General features: G+C 47.8%; 1 protein-coding gene across 1 annotated transcript; it reads left to right on the top strand.

The window, feature by feature from the left end:
• Positions 1-4,512: 4,512 nt before the first annotated feature.
• Positions 4,513-8,132, top strand: LOC125553248 (probable LRR receptor-like serine/threonine-protein kinase At3g47570). The gene is made up of 2 exons (XM_048717054.1): positions 4,513-7,484; positions 7,584-8,132. Exons 1-2 carry the CDS (start codon positions 4,550-4,552, stop codon positions 8,003-8,005), a joined length of 3,357 nt encoding a protein of 1,118 aa, XP_048573011.1. The 5' UTR covers positions 4,513-4,549; the 3' UTR covers positions 8,006-8,132.
• Positions 8,133-18,593: the final 10,461 nt, after the last annotated feature.

Below are 18,593 nucleotides of genomic sequence, written 5' to 3'. Positions count from 1 at the left end.
ACTGGGATGGCGCAGCCAGAATGATTCAAAGCGAAACCAGGGAGGGGCGAGAACGATCATCCGACGAGGAAAGCAGCAAAGGGACGTGATCCGGTTCTATACGAGTGATGGCCTGCAGGCAAGCCAGCGGGACATGCAGCTCCCACTCATGGGACATAAAAACCCTGTCAAGGACACTCAGGGTGGGATCCAGCTGCCGGTTAGTCTAGGTGAACCTGGCTCCAACCCTACACTACTAGGAAAAAGCCTAGTAGTAGCGCGAGTTAAAAGCTAGTAGTAGCGTGGGTGCCTGCGCTACTATTACGGCGCTACAGTTAACTAGTAGTAGTAGCGCGGTGCATCCCGCGCTACTAGTACGTGTGTTAGTAGTAGCGCGGGTTCGACACGCGCTACTACTAACTATCTGTAGCGCGTGTCTGTGACCCGCGCTACTACTATTAATTTGAAAAACCAAAAAAAATATTGACCCCATGCATGCTGTCAATGCATGGTGTCAATGGTTCGATCCAGCGATGACAAGGGTCGCCAGAGGTGCGGACGAGCATCTGCTTGCGGACCTCGGGGTGCTTGTGGGAGCGGTCGATGGCGCCGACGGGGCGGCGGCCGGCGGTGACGCGCACGTTGGCCGGGAGCAGGGAGATCTCGGCCATGACGCGCGCCTCATGGAAGCCATCGAGGGAGGCTGCGGAGGCCAGCCCAGCATGGGCCGGAAGCTAGAGGACCTGGATCTTCGCATCGTGCGTGGGGAGCAGCACCTCGCGGTGGCCGTCGCCGTTGAGGTCGGCGACGAGTGACGGCGGGAGGCGGTCCACGTCGTGCTTGATCGGGAACCCGTCGTCCGACAGGTGGTACCACGCCTCCCGGAACGAGAAATCGCCCTCATGCTGCCGGAGGAGGAGGGGGATGGGTCAGCTAGGGTTCCGGATCGAATCGGAGAGGGGGGGAGGAGGAGGGCTGACCTGGAGCGAGAAGAAGATGGTGAAGACGACGAGGAGGAGGATGCCGAGGTCGCGCTTCCGCATCTTGGCGACGGCGAGGAGCTCCGGCGACCGCCCACCGAAGGGATCTCGGAGAAGGAGGGGGGAAGAAAGCAGAGTGTACCAGCGGCGGCCACCGCGGGAGTATGAGGGAGAGACGAGGAAAGTGAGAGAGGGGGAAAGTGAGGGAGAGAGGAGGGATTCAGCCGAGGATACGGGGATTTCACCTACCCCGTACTTAGTAGTAGCGAGGGGTATAAAACCGCGCTACTACTATCAACTTAGTAGTAGCGCGAGTTTGTACCCCTCGCTACTACTATGGCATGTTCCAGGAGGGCACGGTAGACACCGCTTAGTAGTAGCGCGGGTTAAAAAACCGCGCTACTAGTATCAACTTAGTAGTAGCGAGGGGTAAAAATTTGCGCTACTAGTAAGCGTCTGCCTATAAACTTTTCCCTAGTAGTGCTATCTAGCTCTCGGAGGCTGAGATCAGCGATCCTATCATTGAATCGCTGCATGCCCGAGAAATCAATCCGAGCATTATTTTTGTCCCTCGGGGACCGAATGAGGTTAAAGTCTCCATCAATTACGATCAAGAGCGAAGCAGCCAAGACCTTAGAACGGATCTCATCAAGGAAGGCATAGGATCTCCTATGATCTAGCGGCCATATACCAGGATGACTTCCCACTTGAAATTGATCGCCCATTCCCACACCTCCATACTAACAAAGAATTCGCCCGGTCCATGGAACCAACCTCAATTGCGGTATCCTTCTCCTCTAGAAGGATACCATCGGAGTGACCGGCCACTTCACCAGATGGCAACCAGTGCCAAGCAAAAAGGTGACTGCTAAGGCGCTCAAGTTATGACAACGAGAACTTCGTACGCAACGTTTCTTGAATCGCCACAATATCAATGTTTCCTGTACGCATGTATTCCACCATTGCCTGCGGCGGCCTTCGTTGCCGAAGCCCCGCGGGTTCCAAAACATCGTCGGCATCTAGTTAGCTAGGGGGTCCACTTTGTACCCCCATGGTAGTGGACGCGGTGAGAGTGCAACAGAGCTGGGCGGTACGAGCCTGAATACGCCCACGCACCTCCTCAGGCGCAAGCGGAGTCGGCATACCCCGAGCGGATGGCCACGAGGTACTCGGGGCTTCCTCGGAAACGGTCGCGGCCGCCCTAGCCCTAGCCAGGGCAAGCGAACCTTCAAGCAGCTCCTTGGCCTGAATGGCCGCAATCTGATCTGAAGTCGGGCCTTTCTCACCCCGGAAAACGATTGCGGAGTCCGCCGCAGTCTTGGCCAAGTGTCCAAGAGGAACACTGGCCAAAGTAGAAAAGGAGGAGACGTCCTCATCTAAGCAAGCCGGATCTGGGGATGGGGGGTGAGACGGACCTGGGTCGAGGTTGCGCGCCGTGGGACGGTGGAGGGCCTTCGCCACGGCGTTCGGCGAAGACTCCACCCTCCCGACCACCGAGCCCAGGCGGGCACTCTTTCATGAGATTGTGGCCAGCGACGAAGCGGAGCGGGGCCTCCCCTTCCCACGCAGAGGGAGGCGAGACGGAGACACCGCGGCCGGGGGAGGAGTAACACGGGGCATCGCCAGAAGCACCGTAGCCGCGGTAGCAGCGGCCGTCGGGGCGCAAACGGGGAGATCGGGCGAGGCGACGAAGGCGGGCACACGTCGATCAACACAGGGTGCGCATATTATGTAACGTGTGCAATGATCCTCGTCATCGCACATAATTGGTTTATTGATATCGTTTGACAATCAACACACATGATTCAAAGTTAAATCATGTGTATTATCACGACTTATCGTGCACGCGTCTTTTGACTGGACTGTTACCGTTTCAAAATCGTGCCCAACGGATCCGCCATCGCACACGTATCATTTCTGCGCACACGGTCTCCTTTTTTCTGATGTGTGTGATGCCAGTTCAGCGGCAAGGTATGTGATGGGTGTGCCTTAATAGCATCACTCTGCACTAATAAATGAATCAAGTCAAGGTCTTCCGTCTATGCTCATCCCAGGCTATATGAAAGTCATATGTGTCGGGAGTATCCATTTTTCTAGATGAGTCAAGAGTACCATTTGGTCTAGGTAATACTAGTATGGAATGGAGTGTAGTACAAGTTCTTTTTTTTTGTGGAAAAGGAGTGTAGTACAAGTTCAACGGGTCATTGGGGGGATAAAATGACTTGGAAATTGTGGCAAAGAACCGAATATTTGTCACACTTGAGACAAAGCATGACAATGCCAGGTTCCAGGATCAGGACCAAACACTCTTGAAATGGGTTTTCCCCCGCTTTATAAATAAAGCATCAACCAAGTCTATGCAACCAGTTATCTGCGTACAAAGGAAGTAAGAAAATAATTTTGTCGGGGCAGCATCATAAACATGCCCAAAAGTAAAACAACAAGGCGGTCATATAAGGGCATGTACAATGGTGACATATGGATACATATGACTCATGACAAAAAGTAATTTGAGGCACTTACATTTATTTTTTCTCCCCAATGCAAGCTACCACTAGTGGGCCTCATTAAGAAATAGAAAATAAAGACTCCAGTACACATGCATCTCTACTTTTCGCTCCAACCTTTTCACCTTTTGTCACCAGACCACACTTTTTCTCTTCAAGCAACCGCCTCCTGGAGAGGATCCAGCTTCCCTATCCGAACCTACTTTACGTCATATCCGATCCTACATGGCATGCAAGGCATCACCTTGAGGCTATGCATTGTACATGCCCTAAGTCACCTCCGGGGAAAGTGTCAGCTGCTAGGGTGGGCAGAAAGCTGATGGACGGCCATCTGAAGACCATCCAACATGATGAACTATAGATTGGACCCCTATCTACTTGCTACGAAGCAACTTTTAGTTGCCTTTTGCTGTATTTATTTATACTTTGGCTTCTCTCCCTCTCTTTTTTTGGCGGAATCTCTTTTATTTTCTTTTGTAATTGTATTTAGCACCCCATTTAAATAATACATTAGAAAATTCTTCTGTTGTTTTTTGGTCATTATCGCAGAAGAAATTATTTGCCCATGGAAGCGAGAACTTCCGTCTATGATAATGACCCGAAAACAACAGGAGAATTTTCTACTACTTTTCTGTAGAGAAACCTATGATTTATGCCGACTGGTGGATGCTTGCGGCCAAAAATTCAGCAAGACAAGGTCTTCCGTCAATGATAATCCCAGGGCTACATAAGAAGCTGTACGTGCGTGTTGTCCCAACGTTGAATCAATCAAGGTGCTAGCTAGTGGCGTACCTGCATGGAGATGGAGTGTCACTTGATCTAGCTAGGTAATGTCTCATAATGGAATGGAGTGTAGTACCAGTTTAACGGGTCATTGGGGATAACATGACTTGGAAATTTTATGGCAAAGAACGGACCATTTGTCACACTTGAGACAAAGCATGACAATGACAAGTTCCAGAACCCGGACGAAATGAACACTCTCGATCGAGTCTATATATCTTTGGTATCTTTATATAAGTGACCGAGGTGCAAGCTAGGATTAACATAGCCCACAGCTCCTCACGCAACAAGCTTACACAGATGCGAGGGTGGAGCGACATGGCCCTTTCATACATTCCGGTCATGCTAATGGCCACCACCAGCTTTATGCTAATCCCGTTCATGGCTGCTTCATCTCCTGCTCCGAGCAATGACACCGACGACCTTGCGGCGCTGCTGGCTTTCAGATCCCAGTTGTCTGATCCTTTGGCCATCGTTACGAATAACTGGACAACTGATGTGCATTTCTGCAGCTGGATCGGTGTGTCATGCAGCCGCCGTCACCACCAGCGTGTCACCGCTTTGGAGCTGCCGGACATTCCCCTCCAAGGAGAGCTCAGCCCTCACCTCGGTAACCTCTCTTTCCTCCATGTCCTAAACCTAACAAACACAACCCTCACAGGTTCCATCCCAGCTCATCTTGGAAGATTAGCTCGTCTTAGGTATCTTCATCTTGGCTACAATAGCCTATCGGATGCAATCCCGTCTACCGTGGGAAACCTCACCAGGCTCAAATTTCTAATTCTGAATTTCAACCAGCTCTCTGGGAAGATCCCCAATGAGGTGCAAAACATGCATAGCCTTAGGTACCTCTCTCTGGAAAGAAATTACCTTAGCGGCCTGACACCGAATTTTTCATTTGACAGCACGCCTTCGCTAAGCCACATAGACATTCGGAACAACAGTCTCTCCGGGCAAATACCATCTGGTATTGGCTCCTTGCTCATGCTCCAGGTTCTTGACATTCAGAACAACAGTCTCTCCGGTCATGTACCGCCTAACATCTTCAACATGTCTAGGATTGTTGATATGAGTCTGGGGGACAACAATCTAACAGGCCATATACCTAGCAATACAAGCTTTAGTCTCCCCATGTTGCAAAATTTAGATCTCTATGAGACCAAATTCCAGGGTCAAATTCCATTGGGACTTGCATCATGCCAGCACCTTCAGATGCTTATCATTGCTGGAAATCTATTCGTGGATGTGGTACCGTCATGGCTGGCTAAGCTGCCACAGCTTAGGCAGATTTCAATGGGTGGCAATCACCTCGTTGGCCCAATCCCTCCTGTGCTTGGTAACCTCACCATGCTCACCCTACTTGACATCGCATACTCCAACCTAAGCGGAGATATTCCTGTGGAATTGGGAAAACTGAGACAACTCGCTTTTCTGCACCTTTCCAACAATCAACTAACAGGTCCCTTCCCAGCTTTTCTTGGCAACTTGTCGGGAATGTCTCGCATAAATTTGCATTCCAATCGGCTGACTGGATCAGTGCCATCAACACTTGGAAACAACATACCTCTTGTGTATCTTGATATTCGAGATAATCATGTTCATGGGGATCTTAGTTTCTTGGCCAGCCTATGCAATTGTCGGCAACTTCAAACCCTTGCCATATCAAATAATCCTTTCTCTGGGACTATCCCCAGCTATTTTGGTAACCTCTCGACTAACCTACTGGCAATTGAAGCAAATAGCAACCATTTGGTTGGTAGGCTTCCAGCAACATTATCAAATCTTACTGGTCTTCGTCTGATAAGCTTTTCGGACAACAATCTTACCAAAGAAATACCAGCATCCATTTCTACATTGGAAAATCTACAGGCACTTGATCTCTCTGGGAATAGAATGATTGGCTCAATCCCTGTACAATTTGGTATGCTGAGAAGTATTGTAGAGTTATTCCTCCAGGACAATAGATTATCTGGCTCCATACCGGATGCCTTGAGCAACCTCACCATGTTAGAGTACACTTCATTATCTTATAACCATTTATCTTCGACCATCCCATCAAGCTTGTTTTATCATAGTAACCTTGTCGGGCTAGATCTGTCACACAACTCTCTAACCGGTACATTACCTTCTGATCTTGGACGTATGCAAAGCATGGACCGGATAGATCTTTCTAGTAACCTCTTGGCTGGTGGCCTCCCAAGTTCATTTGGACAGGTTGCCATGTTATTAACCTACCTAAATCTTTCACACAACTTATTCAAGGATTCAGTCCCAGACTCTTTCGGACGCTTAACCAACTTAGCAACATTGGACCTATCGTCGAACAATCTTTCAGGAACAATACCAAACTACCTCGCCAGCTTTACCTACCTTTCTTATCTGAACCTCTCCTTTAATAGGTTAGAAGGACAAATACCAAATGGAGGTGCTTTCTCAAACCTCACCTTGCAATCTTTGATGGGGAATGTTGGGCTATGTGGTGCTCCTCGTCTAGGGCTGTCGCCGTGTCTACACAAGTCTGACCAGACTTATGGTCGACACATAATCAAGTTTATACTCCCAATTCTCGTCATTGGAGCTGGTGCATTTGCATCTCTTTTGTACCTAATGATCAAAAGGAAAAATAAGAAGCAATCATATGTTTCGACTTCAACTGGCATGATTGACCTGATCGGCCATAGGTTAGTACCCTATCATGAGATTGCTCGTGCCACTGAAAATTTCAATGAGGACAACCTACTTGGAACTGGAAGTTTTGGCAAAGTTTTCAAGGGTCAACTAGATGATGGTTTGGTGGTCGCAATAAAAGTTCTCAATATGCAAGTCGAGCAGGCCGTGAGGAGCTTTGATGCTGAATGTCAAGTGTTACGGATGGCTCGACATCGCAACTTGATAAGGATATTGAATACATGTTCCAATCTGGAGTTCAGGGCACTGCTGCTTCAGTACATGCCCAATGGTAGTTTGGAGATACACTTGCATACCAAAAATGGGGAACCACTTGGATTCATCGAGAGATTGGACATTATGCTTGGCGTGTCGGAGGCAATGGAGTACCTGCACCATCAGCATTTCCAAGTAGTCCTACACTGCGACCTGAAGCCTAGCAATATATTGTTCGATGATGACATGACGGCGCATGTTGCCGACTTTGGAATTGCAAAGTTACTTTTATGTGATGACAACTCCATGGTTTCAGCAAGTATGCCAGGGACAATTGGGTACATGGCCCCAGGTATGTACTTGCTACGATCACGCTTGAGCAATTTAAATAGAAAACCATCACCTATTGGTTCAATTAGTTAACTATATCGGCTTTTTTTTTCTTGATCAGAGCTTGCATTCATGGGACATGCATCACGGAAGACCGACGTGTTCAGCTTTGGGATCATGCTTCTTGAAGTCTTCACGGGGAAGAGGCCAACGGATCCCATGTTTGTCGGAGAATCCAGCCTTAGGCAATGGGTTTCGCAAGCATTTCCAGCAAAGCTCGTTGGTGTTATGGATGAGAAGCTACAGCAGGATGATGTAATGAACCTTGTCTTTCATCACCAAACACTGAGTACTTCGTCATCATCATCCTCCATTGCCTGCAATAGAAACTTTCTCGTGTCGATATTCGAGCTGGGTCTAGAGTGTTCTGGCGACTCTCCCGGCCAGAGGGCGAGCATGAGCGACGTGGTCATGAGGCTGAAGAACATAAAGACGGATTACTCTGCTTCCATTGCAGCAACTCAAAGGGCGCAACAACGTTGATGAGATAATATCATGTTTTAGTGCATGTATGTAGTGCATAATTTCTCCTTATTGTGTTGTTGCATCAAGGAGGTTTCACGGGGAGTATGACTATCTAATCGTAATCATTGATGCGTTGTTGCACTAACATGTCTGACTACTTAGAGAAGTTTTTTTTTTTTTGAGGATCGACTACTTAGAGAAGTTAACACGTGTGTGAAGCGGTCTTGTGAGCGAAACTAGCTAGCTAGCTAATAGAAAGTGAACCGAGCACTATAGCGACAAACACAGCCCTGTAACTAACTAACAGAAAGAGAATCGTCCATAGCCGAGGAAGACACCGGCGTGTGACCGGTCCGCAAGCTTGGTCACGCCGGGGCTGACGATATTGACGTGTGCGACACACCCAAAGATGCAGAAGTAGTCCACCGCCGGCTTCTTCCCTCGCCTCACTTTGCATGGCATGATGCCTCATCGGTGATCTGTTCGGTATGTGCACATCAATTTTCATCACCTCGCATCAGAACATGCTGGGCACCCCCACACCCTTCATCAGGTGGCGCGCCATCTTCACCACGGATTGGTTCCACCACTCGATGACGCCTTTTTGTTGTGGCAAGTTCAGCGCCGTCGTGTTGCTCTGGACGCCCGGCTCCTAACCATAGGAGGCAAACTCGTTTGAGTTGAATTCGCCGCCCATGTCGGTGTGGAACGCCCTAAGCCTTGCACCACTCCGCATGCGCCTTGATCTTGCTGAATTAGTGGAACGCCTCATCCTTGCTCCTAAGCACCTTGAGGCATATATATCTATTGAAGTCGTTGACAATCAACAGAAAATATTTGTTGAGACATTTTAGGGTACATCAAATCAACCTGGGCCGTTCATTTCTTTGGCTTCTAGGGCCCAGATTAGCCTATACTACACCAGTTTTTGGGTAGTATATTTACTCGTTGGGGGCATTTTTGGTACTACTAATCACGCAGTTAGGTTTCTTCCCCGCTATGACCACCCTTTCTTCCCATCATCTCTTGGCCCGTCCACGACGCCATGTATTTTTCTGCGATATGCTTCGGCCGACGATGGAGCGAAGCTGACGGCCTAGGTTCGTGCCCCAAGCTGGCATGTAACCCACGTACACAGGACACAGGGACGTAGAAAAGCTAACATCGCTAGTAGACTCGCTGCCGGCCAGATTACACAATCACGTCACACACGTACCCAACAATCAGATCACTGTTTGCTCTCGTAATGCACGTACGCACGCGAGGATGCTCAGGGAGTCGCCCACCGCATCAAGCGGCCGTCGCACGCCCGCACTGCCTCGCTCGCCATCGCACCGTCCGCCGCTTTGCCGTTGCTGCTCATCAAGTGAAAATCATAGTGGCTAGCACGCCGCGCGCCACACCAAATAGTTATTCTGTGTGCATGTAGTGGCTGCAGCAGCGTAGGTATAGTGGAGGTCCTCACGCCGGCGCAAGCATGCATTGAGATTTTGCGGCGACATGGTGTCGCGAGTAGCAGACGAACGGTGCTGCGTCGGATGAGATGAGATTAACTTAATCAGTTAGATAAATAATTCTGACTAAATTAGGAAAGAGCAGATCTACCTCTGGTTGGGAATTACCAATATATCCTTGAACGAAAATTTGATCAAATCCATACTGGCCGTTGGATCAACTAAATACTACCCGGTATGTTGAGTAGTACGATGCACCGTAAAAAGTCTCTATTTGTTACTCTTTGTTGTTGCTGCGGTAATTAACCCTCCATGGACAAGGTCGAGCGCCTGCTCCACGGGTTAAGGACGTGTTTGGTAGCCTTCTGAGCTGGGCCTGGCTAGCTCAAGCCATCATGCTCAACAGAGCCTGCATGAGGAAAACAGGCAAAAACTCGACATCTGCACATTGTTTGGTTGCCGACATCTAGGCCTCTTGCAGTAGAGGAGCAATTTTGACATAGTGTTTGGTTGCCTACATTGGCTCGGCTCACGCAACACAATTACACGGTGTTTGGTTGTATACGTAGAATATGATTAAGAGATAACACTTACACTTAACACACACCGTGCCACGTGACTGCAGTGGACGATGACCTCAGCGCTACGTCCGACATGATGAGCATGGAGTCTTGGGCGAGCATTCTTGCCGGTGCCACAGCGAACTAGTTGCTAGCGCGCGAAAGTCCGTGCGGAGGAGCGCTGAGGTAGAGGAATAGTGTAACGCCCCGAGACCGATGTGCCAGGTGTCGTCCAGTTATTCGCTGTTGTTGCCTTGTCATTGCTTGCGTGTCATGCATTGCATATCATGTCATCATGTGCATTGCATCATCATGTTTTTAAAACTTGCATTCGTCTCAGTCTCCTCGTTCCGTCCGTTGTCCGTTCTGAGCCCAGACACACTTGCACGCGCCCGCGGCATGTCCGAAATATTATTTTATAAGTGGCCGGAAAATGTTCTCGGATTGGGTTGAAATTTGGTGTGTGGTCTTATTATAGTGTAGACAGACCGCCTGTCAAGTTTCATCGCAATCGGAGTTCGTTTGATGCCCCAACGGATAAATATAGCGGCAATAGTAGCCGGTCAAAAAGTCGGACGTTTTCGGTCTCCGGAAATAGTCGCCGGGCCTCCCTCTCTTCTCTTCTCTTCAGCTCGAGACCGTCTACACAGCCACTACTCACCACCAGGCCCTACCTAACCTCTCTCGTCAGCCCGCGACCCTCGCGCGCGCCCGAAAGTTGTCCCGGACCCAAACCGAGTTGTCGCCACCGCTGTGTCCGGATCATCCCCAAACGTCTACAAAACGTCATCGTTTTCCTATTTGGACTTCCTAGTGTTTTATTCTCGACCGCTCGATTTTAATTGAAGGGACGGATTAGCCCCTAAACTTTCCTCTTTGCCATATATATAGTCCACTCATAGACTATTTTGGACAAATCCCTAATTTTTAGGGATCCCCCCAGGCGCCGCCGCCACACTCATTTCCACCTGGATCTCTATTGCCCCCCCGCACCAACCCACCAGGCCATCCCCTGATCCCCTCCTCTCGATCCAACCTCCTGACCTCGCCGGAGCCACCGCCCCTGCATCAGGCCGGCCCCCTCACCCTGCGCCCGTGTCTCTTCTCCCTTCCCTTCCCTTTTCTCTCTCTCCCTCTCATCTCCTTGCTCCCTCTCTCTCATCTCGCAGGGAACACAAGGACCCAGGAGCTCCACGCCATGGCCGCCCCTTGGTGCTTCGTGCAGCGCCTGACCTGCTCCTTCCGGTGGCCTCAGCCTCGCGCGCCGCGCCAGCGCAGCAGCGCCTTGTCCACTTGCCGTCTTCGCCGCCCGTGGGCCTCCCTGCCCGACGCCGTGGATGGCCGCCGCCCCGCTGCTCCGAGACCAAAGTCCCGTCGATCTGTAGCCCGTTCCAGCGCCCGCGTGGACCAGCGCCAAGACGCCCCGTTCGCGCCGCCGTGTCACCCCCGTCGAGCCAAGGCCCTCTTCGCCCAGATCCCGCGTCGCCAGCAGCAAGCTCCACCGCTCCGACGTCTGCTTCCCCTACATCGAGAAGCTCTTGTTCGAGGAGGGTGTGGTCGCGCCTGGCTCCGCGCCCCTCCGTCCCCTGCGCCTCCATCTCTTCCTCGCCGCCGAACTCCTGCTTCAAGCCGCGCCGGCGCCCCACTCGTTCTGCTCGGGAACGAGCACGCCCCAGCGCCTCTGCTTTGAGCTCGCGCGAGACGATGAGTGCTCAGCAACTGCGTTGACCGGATCGGTCAGATCCAGCTCGGCCCACGATGATTCCCCGCCTTCGGCCCAGCTCCAGCCGGCCTCGTTCGGCCTGCCTCCTCATCCTTCGTGGGCCGGCCCAGCGCAGCACCAAGCCCAGCTCCAGCGCGCCCTTCGCGGCCTCCCTCTGCTTCCAACTGGGCCATAGCCCACTGGGTGAGCCGCCCCCAGCGCCCCCTCCTCTTGTTATTTTTTTTCCCTGCCGTTGGGCTTGCCCAGTGCACTGTTCAGATGCGGCCCGTGCCATGTTTTTCCCAGTTCTACGAATTTAGCTATTTATCCAGAGATTGCCAGTTTTGCAGTTTAGACCCTCATGCTCTTGCATTTAATAACTCTCAATTGGTGCATCGGATTAAAATGTTTTATATATGAAACTTGCTCAGAATTTTGTGTAGATTAATAATATCCAACTTTCATCTATGTTTAAAATATTTAAAATGTTGTTTGCATTAATTTGCTCCTATGCCATGTTAAAATGATTTAATTCATAACTAAATAACCGTAGCTCGGTTTTAAATAATCTTTATATGTAAATGGGGTAGAATTTTGCCTAGTTTAACATGGTGCACTCATCTTGCATGTTAAACAACTCTAAAATATGGTTTAGGGCAGAACAGTACCAAACCTTAAATTATGCATATGAGGATTTTCCGGAATTGTTGTTCGTTGTTTCCGGCCTCATTTAAACTTGACTAGTTGGGTAGTTTTCATTTGCTTCACCCTCTTGCCATGTTTAATAACATTTAATATTGTTGGGTACATAACGAGATCGAACTAAATAACTTGTTGTGGTGTTTCATCAATATGCAACTCGTTGCATATTGAGATCCACTTAATTTGTAGTATTGTTTGTGCACTTTGCCATGCCATGCTTCATTAAACCGGACATGCATCATACTTGATTGTGCATCATGCCATATTTATGTGGTGGTTGTTTACCATGATTGTTTGCTTATTTCCGGTGTTGCTTCTTCGGGTTGGTTCCGGTAATGTCGTGTTGTGAGGATCCGTTCGTCTACGTCCGTTTATCTTCTTCATGGACTCGTTCTTCTTCCTTGCAAGATTTCAGGCAAGATGATCATACCCTCAAAATCACTACTATCTTTGCTATGCTAGTTTGCTCGCTCTTTTGCTATGCCAATGCTACGATGCCTACCATTTGCTTGTCAGCCTCCCAAATTGCCATGTCAACCTCTAACCCACCATGTCCTAGCAAACCGTTGAATGGCTATGTTACCGCTTTGCTCAGCCCCTCTTATAGCGTTGCTAGTTGCAGGTGAAGATTGGAGGCCGTTCCTTATTTGGAACATTTATTTACTTGTTGGGATATCACTATATATCTGATTTAATTAATGCATCTATATACTTGGTAAAGGGTGGAAGGCTCGGCCTTATGCCTGGTGTTTTGTTCCACTCTTGCCGCCCTAGTTTCCGTCATATCGGTGTTATGTTCCTGGATTTTGCGTTCCTCAAGCGGTTGGGCTATAATGGGAACCCCTTGACAGTTCGCCTTAAGTAAAGCTTTTCCAGCAATGCCCAACATTGGTTTTACCATTTGCCACCTAGCCTTTTCTTTTCCCTTGGGGGTCGCGCGCCCAAGGGTCATCATTATTTTAACCCCCCCCCCCGGGCCAGTGCTCCTCTGAGTGTTGGTCCGAACTGAGCTGCCTGCGGGGCCACCTCGGGGAAACTTGAGGGTTGGTTTTACTCGTAGCTAGTCTCATCTGAGTGTGCCCTGAGAAAGAGATATGTGCAGCTCCTATCGGGATTTGTCGGCACATTCGGGCGGTGTTGCTGGTTTAGTTTTATCCTGTCGAAATGTCTTGTTGTACCGGGATACCGAGTCTGATCGGAACGTCTCGGGTGGAGGTCTATTCCTTCGTTGACCGTGAGAGCTTGTGATGGGCTAAGTTGGGACACCCCTGCAGGGATTTGAACTTTCGAAAGCCGTGCCCGCGGTTATGGGCAGATGGGAATTTGTTAACGTCCGGTTGTAGAAAACCTGAAGTCGACCTTAATTAAAATGAATCAACAGCGTGTGTAACCGTGATGGTCTCTTTCCGGCGGAGTCCGGGAAGTGAACACGGTTGTTGGAGTTATGCTTGACGTAGGTAGTCTAGGATCACTTCTTGATCATACTTTTATCGACCGTGCTTTGCCTTCTCTTCTCTCTCTCATTTGCGTATGTTAGCCACCATATATGCTAGTCGCTTGATGCAGCTCCACCTCATACCTTGACCTTACCCATAAGCTTAAATAGTCTTGATCGCGAGGGTGCGAGATTGCTGAGTCCCTGTGGCTCACAGATACTTCCAAAACCAGCTTGCAGGTGCCGATGAGTCCGTGCAGATGACGCAACCAGGCTCAGGAGGAGCTCGATGAAGATCTTGTCCTTTTGTGTTGTTTCGTTTCAGTCGATCATGATCAGTAGTGGAGCCCAGTTGGGGTCGATCGGGGACCCTGTCGCATTTGGGGTTTCTTCTTTTATTTTGGTCGCCGTAGTCGGATGAGTGTATTTGTGATGTAATGTTTATTCATGTATTGTGTGAAGTGGCGATTGTAAGCCAACTATGTATCTTTTCCCTTATGTATTACATGGGTTGTGTGAAGATTACCTCACTTGCGACATTGCTTTCAATGCGGTTATGCCTCTAAGTCGTGCCTCGACACGTGGGAGATATAGTCCGCATCGAGGGTGTTACAATTACAAGTTGGTATCAGAGCCTTCCCCGACCTTAGGAGCCCCATTGCTTGATCGTTTTTAGCAGCCGAGTTGTGTCTAGAAAAATGTTTTGAGTCATTAGGAATTATATATCGGAGAGTTTAGGAATTCTTTTTACTCCCCAGTCCCTTCATCGCTCTGGTAAGGCATCCTGACGTAGAGTTTTGTCTCTTCTCTTCTCAAATTTCACTAAATTTTTTTTAGGATCACGCGGGTATCTTGGAATCGTTTCGATGGTTTTATGATGAGAACATTGTCTTGGTGCCTCCTGTCAGGGGTTTAGTGGAAGTGTCCCGGGGAGTTGAGCTCTGAGGTGTTGTCATCATAATTTTATCGTTGCAATTCTGGAATACCTGAGTTTAGTACGCCGACATCGAAAATCTCTTTTATGCAGTTCGTTGGTGAGATAACCTCGACGCCACCCAGTACTGGGGCGGGAGTTCGGGAGTATTGCCATAACTTGTATAACGGATGCTTTTCGAACGTTGAGGTAGATGATTTCCGAAGGTTTCTTGGTTATGTGTTGAAGGATGGATACAGCTGGATGTAGGATTTGCTAGTTTGGGTGAGATATTATGCTTCCCCTGTATCCCCAACACCTGATTGCATAACCGGAAAATTTCGGGAGTTTCATAGGTGGGAAATCAGGTAGCTCTTAGGATATCTTTCCGACGGATGTATGATATGAAATTGGGGTTCGACGTCTAGTGGTCCGCCTATTCGCGGTCGGTTTTACAGTGGTCTCGTTGTGTCTTAAAGAGTCCTTGGCTATGCCGACTCGGGGACGCTTCGTATGTCATGTGCACTGCCTTGTACATGATGGTGCTGTACGATCGAGCCCGTGTAGGCCCCACCACGAAAACTTCGGACGAAATCTCTATCATATGTTTGTTCCGGCTTATTCTCAAGCCAACCCTTTGTTTTTGTTTTGAGTTGTGGTATTCGAGTTGCTTCGAAGTCAAATGTTGATTCCATACCTTTTTCCTAAGCGGTATTCTCATACTCCTATGCGAATACTTATCCTTCTTGATAATCGAGTTGTCATTTTAATTTCTTCTCAACCGGTGTACTTCTCTTCAAGTGGATCCGATCATTTCAACAACCGCAAGATCAAGTATCAGTTCTTCTTAACGGTGTTTGTTTCATCCGTCTCCAAATTGTCTTTGTTTTTCCCACCCTCCCTCCCTTTGTTTTTCTTCAAGGATTCAGATCTCTTAATCGAGTATCCATCGTATTGATGTGAAGTCTCTCCATTCTTCTCCTTCAATATTCTTATCCGGTGATTCTCATCAAGATGCTAACGAAGCTTCAAATTCGTCTCGCGTCACTCATTTTCTTCTCTGGCGGAACCAATTCAAGCTTTCGGTGTTGATCATATCTTTTCCTCGTTTCAAATACCTTCTCATGCCGGTGCACCTCATATTCATTCACTTCTCGTTATTTAATTGTTCCGGAGTGCTCAAGATATCTCGAAGATTCGTGTTTCCACTCTGTTTTCGTTCAAACTCTTTTGAGGATGTGATCTCATTCTAGCCATTTAATTCAACCGGTGCAATCTCTCTCTTTAAATCATTTCAACGGTGCTTCTTTTGAGTGGGCCCTAACCCACAGGTCTTTTCCCAGGATCTTACCTGACTCTTCTAATTCTCCCGGAGCTATCCTCAAAAAAAATTCTTTTCGAAGTTTTGACGTAAGAACGAATTGCCATCAGTCAAATGTCCTCCTCTAAAACCTTTCAAATTCTTTTCATCGTTGGCTAAACCTTTCCATTATTCATTCCGGAGTGCCTCAACAATTCACGGTGGTGTTTCTCGTTGTCATTTGAAGACCGAAGAAGAGTTTCTCCTTAATCTTGCTCTTTTCTCTTCAAGATTCGTGGTTCTAGTTCGAGGCCATCCTCTCATAATTGTTCTGATTGTGGGAATTCTTTTCACCCATCTGGAGTAATTCAAGAGTCTTCTCAGTTTGATTATCCGGAGTTCATCAAATAAGATTTATTCATTCTCAGCTTTCAGCTCTCAGTCTCCTATTTTACCGGTGCTTCGTTCAAGTGATCTTTTATCGGCTCGTGATCTCTTCGTTCTAATGTATCTAAATTCTCTCAAGAATCCTCGTTCATTTCATAATTCTTCCCGGTGTTTCTTTATGTTTTATTCGTTCTTTTTCAATTCTTACGGTGGTGCGTTCAAGATTTCCCTTCCTTGGTTATTTATCAATTCATTCGTTATTTTCAATCCTACCAGTGGTGCATTAAAGATCTTCCCAAGTTTGCGCTATATCTCTCTTAATCCTTTCAACGGGTATAAGTAATATGCCAAATCCGTTGATTGTCATCAATTTAATTGGTGAAGGATACGCATAATATAATTCTTACTCTTGTTTCATCGAGTTTATTTAATTCCTGTTTTCCGGAGTGGTTCATCATACTTATTCTTGGTTTCAAGTGCTCTTCTTTCTTTCCCGGAGTACCAAGTTCTCTCAATCATTTGTCACGGAGATCTCTATCTAAATCATTGCAAGGCTTAAATCTTATTCTTTTCATCATTCTATTAGTTTGGATCATTCTTTTGTTTACCGGAGTTCGTCATGAAGGTTCTACATGATGGTTCATCAAGGATTTAACTCTTTCTCGAGGTGTTCATCGAGATTCTTTTCTAAGAAGCTCAAGCTTTCTTCATATTGTAATCCGGAGTGCAATTCCTGCCTTCATATCATTGAAGGTGGTATTATGTTATTCTTGATAATGTTCCCTTCGTGTTTCATGATTCACAAGTTATCAAGAATGAGGTAGTTTAAATCCATTAATCTCGTCATTGGAGTTATCTTGGGTTATATTTCACCTTAAGCCTTCCCTAAGGATGGTTGTTATTATGGTGCTTATAAATGATCCAAGTTTTCATTTATCCTCCCGGTGAAATAAGTTTCTCGCCTCCTAGTTCATATCAATCCAATCTTTTGTTTTCGTTAGTGGCAGAATTTTCACCTCATAAAGTTTGAGATGGTCTCCATAAGCCCACTACAACCTTGTTCTTTTCTTGTTGTTAATCCAACAAATCCGTTCTAACATTTGTTGTAACCGTGCTCTCTCAAGATCTTGTTTCCCTTCGTTCCGGAGGCATTGTGATGTTGCTCTCCTCAACCCATCTTCTCGGATTGTCAGGACCATGTTTTGATCGTGCTTATCCTTTTAACCAGAGTGTTGTGTCCCCTTTTGCTCAAGCTCTTTCATTTTACCAAGTTTTTCATCTCTTTTAAACCGGAGTGCTGTCCGAGATCTTTCTTACCCCTAGTTTCAATTCATTCAATAGTTACGGAGGCAGTGTATTGTGATTTCATCAAGTATCTTCTCATCTTATCAAGTTATTATTCAATTCCTTTTCTTTTCTACCGGAGTGCTGCCCGAATTTGGTCTTCCTTGATCCCCTTCCTTAACCGGAGTGTTTTCTATGTATATCTTCCCTTCAACCTCAAGTTTTTCGCAATGTTCTTTGTCCCTCTTTTCTAACGGAGTGTTTTCAACTTCGTTCACCTTCGTTGTGTTCTTTTCTCGAATTTGTTCAACCTCGCAAGGTTCGTGGTTTCACTTGTTTGTCAAAGAAGCAATTTGTCTTACCTCTTCTCTTTCTCTTCCGTTTTCCCTCCGGTGCCATTCTAGATCTTGGGACGAGATCCTCTCGTAGTGGTGGAGTGTTGTAACGCCCCGAGACCGATGTGCCAGGTGTCGTCCAGTTATTCGCTGTTGTTGCCTTGTCATTGCTTGCGTGTCATGCATTGCATATCATGTCATCATGTGCATTGCATCATCATGTTTTTAAAACTTGCATTCGTCTCAGTCTCCTCGTTCCGTCCGTTGTCCGTTCTGAGCCCAGACACACTTGCACGCGCCCGCGGCATGTCCGAAATATTATTTTATAAGTGGTCGGAAAATGTTCTTGGATTGGGTTGAAATTTGGTGTGTGGTCTTATTATAGTGTAGACAGACCGCCTGTCAAGTTTCATCGCAATCGGAGTTCGTTTGACGCCCCAACGGATAAATATAGCGGCAATAGTAGCCGGTCAAAAAGTCGGACGTTTTCGGTCTCCGGAAATAGTCGCCGGGCCTCCCTCTCTTCTCTTCTCT

Source organism: Triticum urartu, chromosome 4, assembly GCF_003073215.2.
Source record: "Triticum urartu cultivar G1812 chromosome 4, Tu2.1, whole genome shotgun sequence".
Taxonomy (NCBI): Eukaryota; Viridiplantae; Streptophyta; class Magnoliopsida; order Poales; family Poaceae; genus Triticum; species Triticum urartu.
This window is presented reverse-complemented; position numbering and strand designations above follow the sequence as displayed.

What these genes read in the sequence shown, in the direction of transcription:
- LOC125553248 (XM_048717054.1), top strand. Translation starts at nt 4,550, where the DNA reads ATGCGAGGGTGGAGCGACATGGCCCTTTCATACATTCCGGTCATGCTA. An exon ending in AATTGGGTACATGGCCCCAG is followed by an intron (nt 7,485 to 7,583) that starts GTATGTACTTGC and finishes TTTCTTGATCAG; the next exon opens with AGCTTGCATTCATGGGACAT.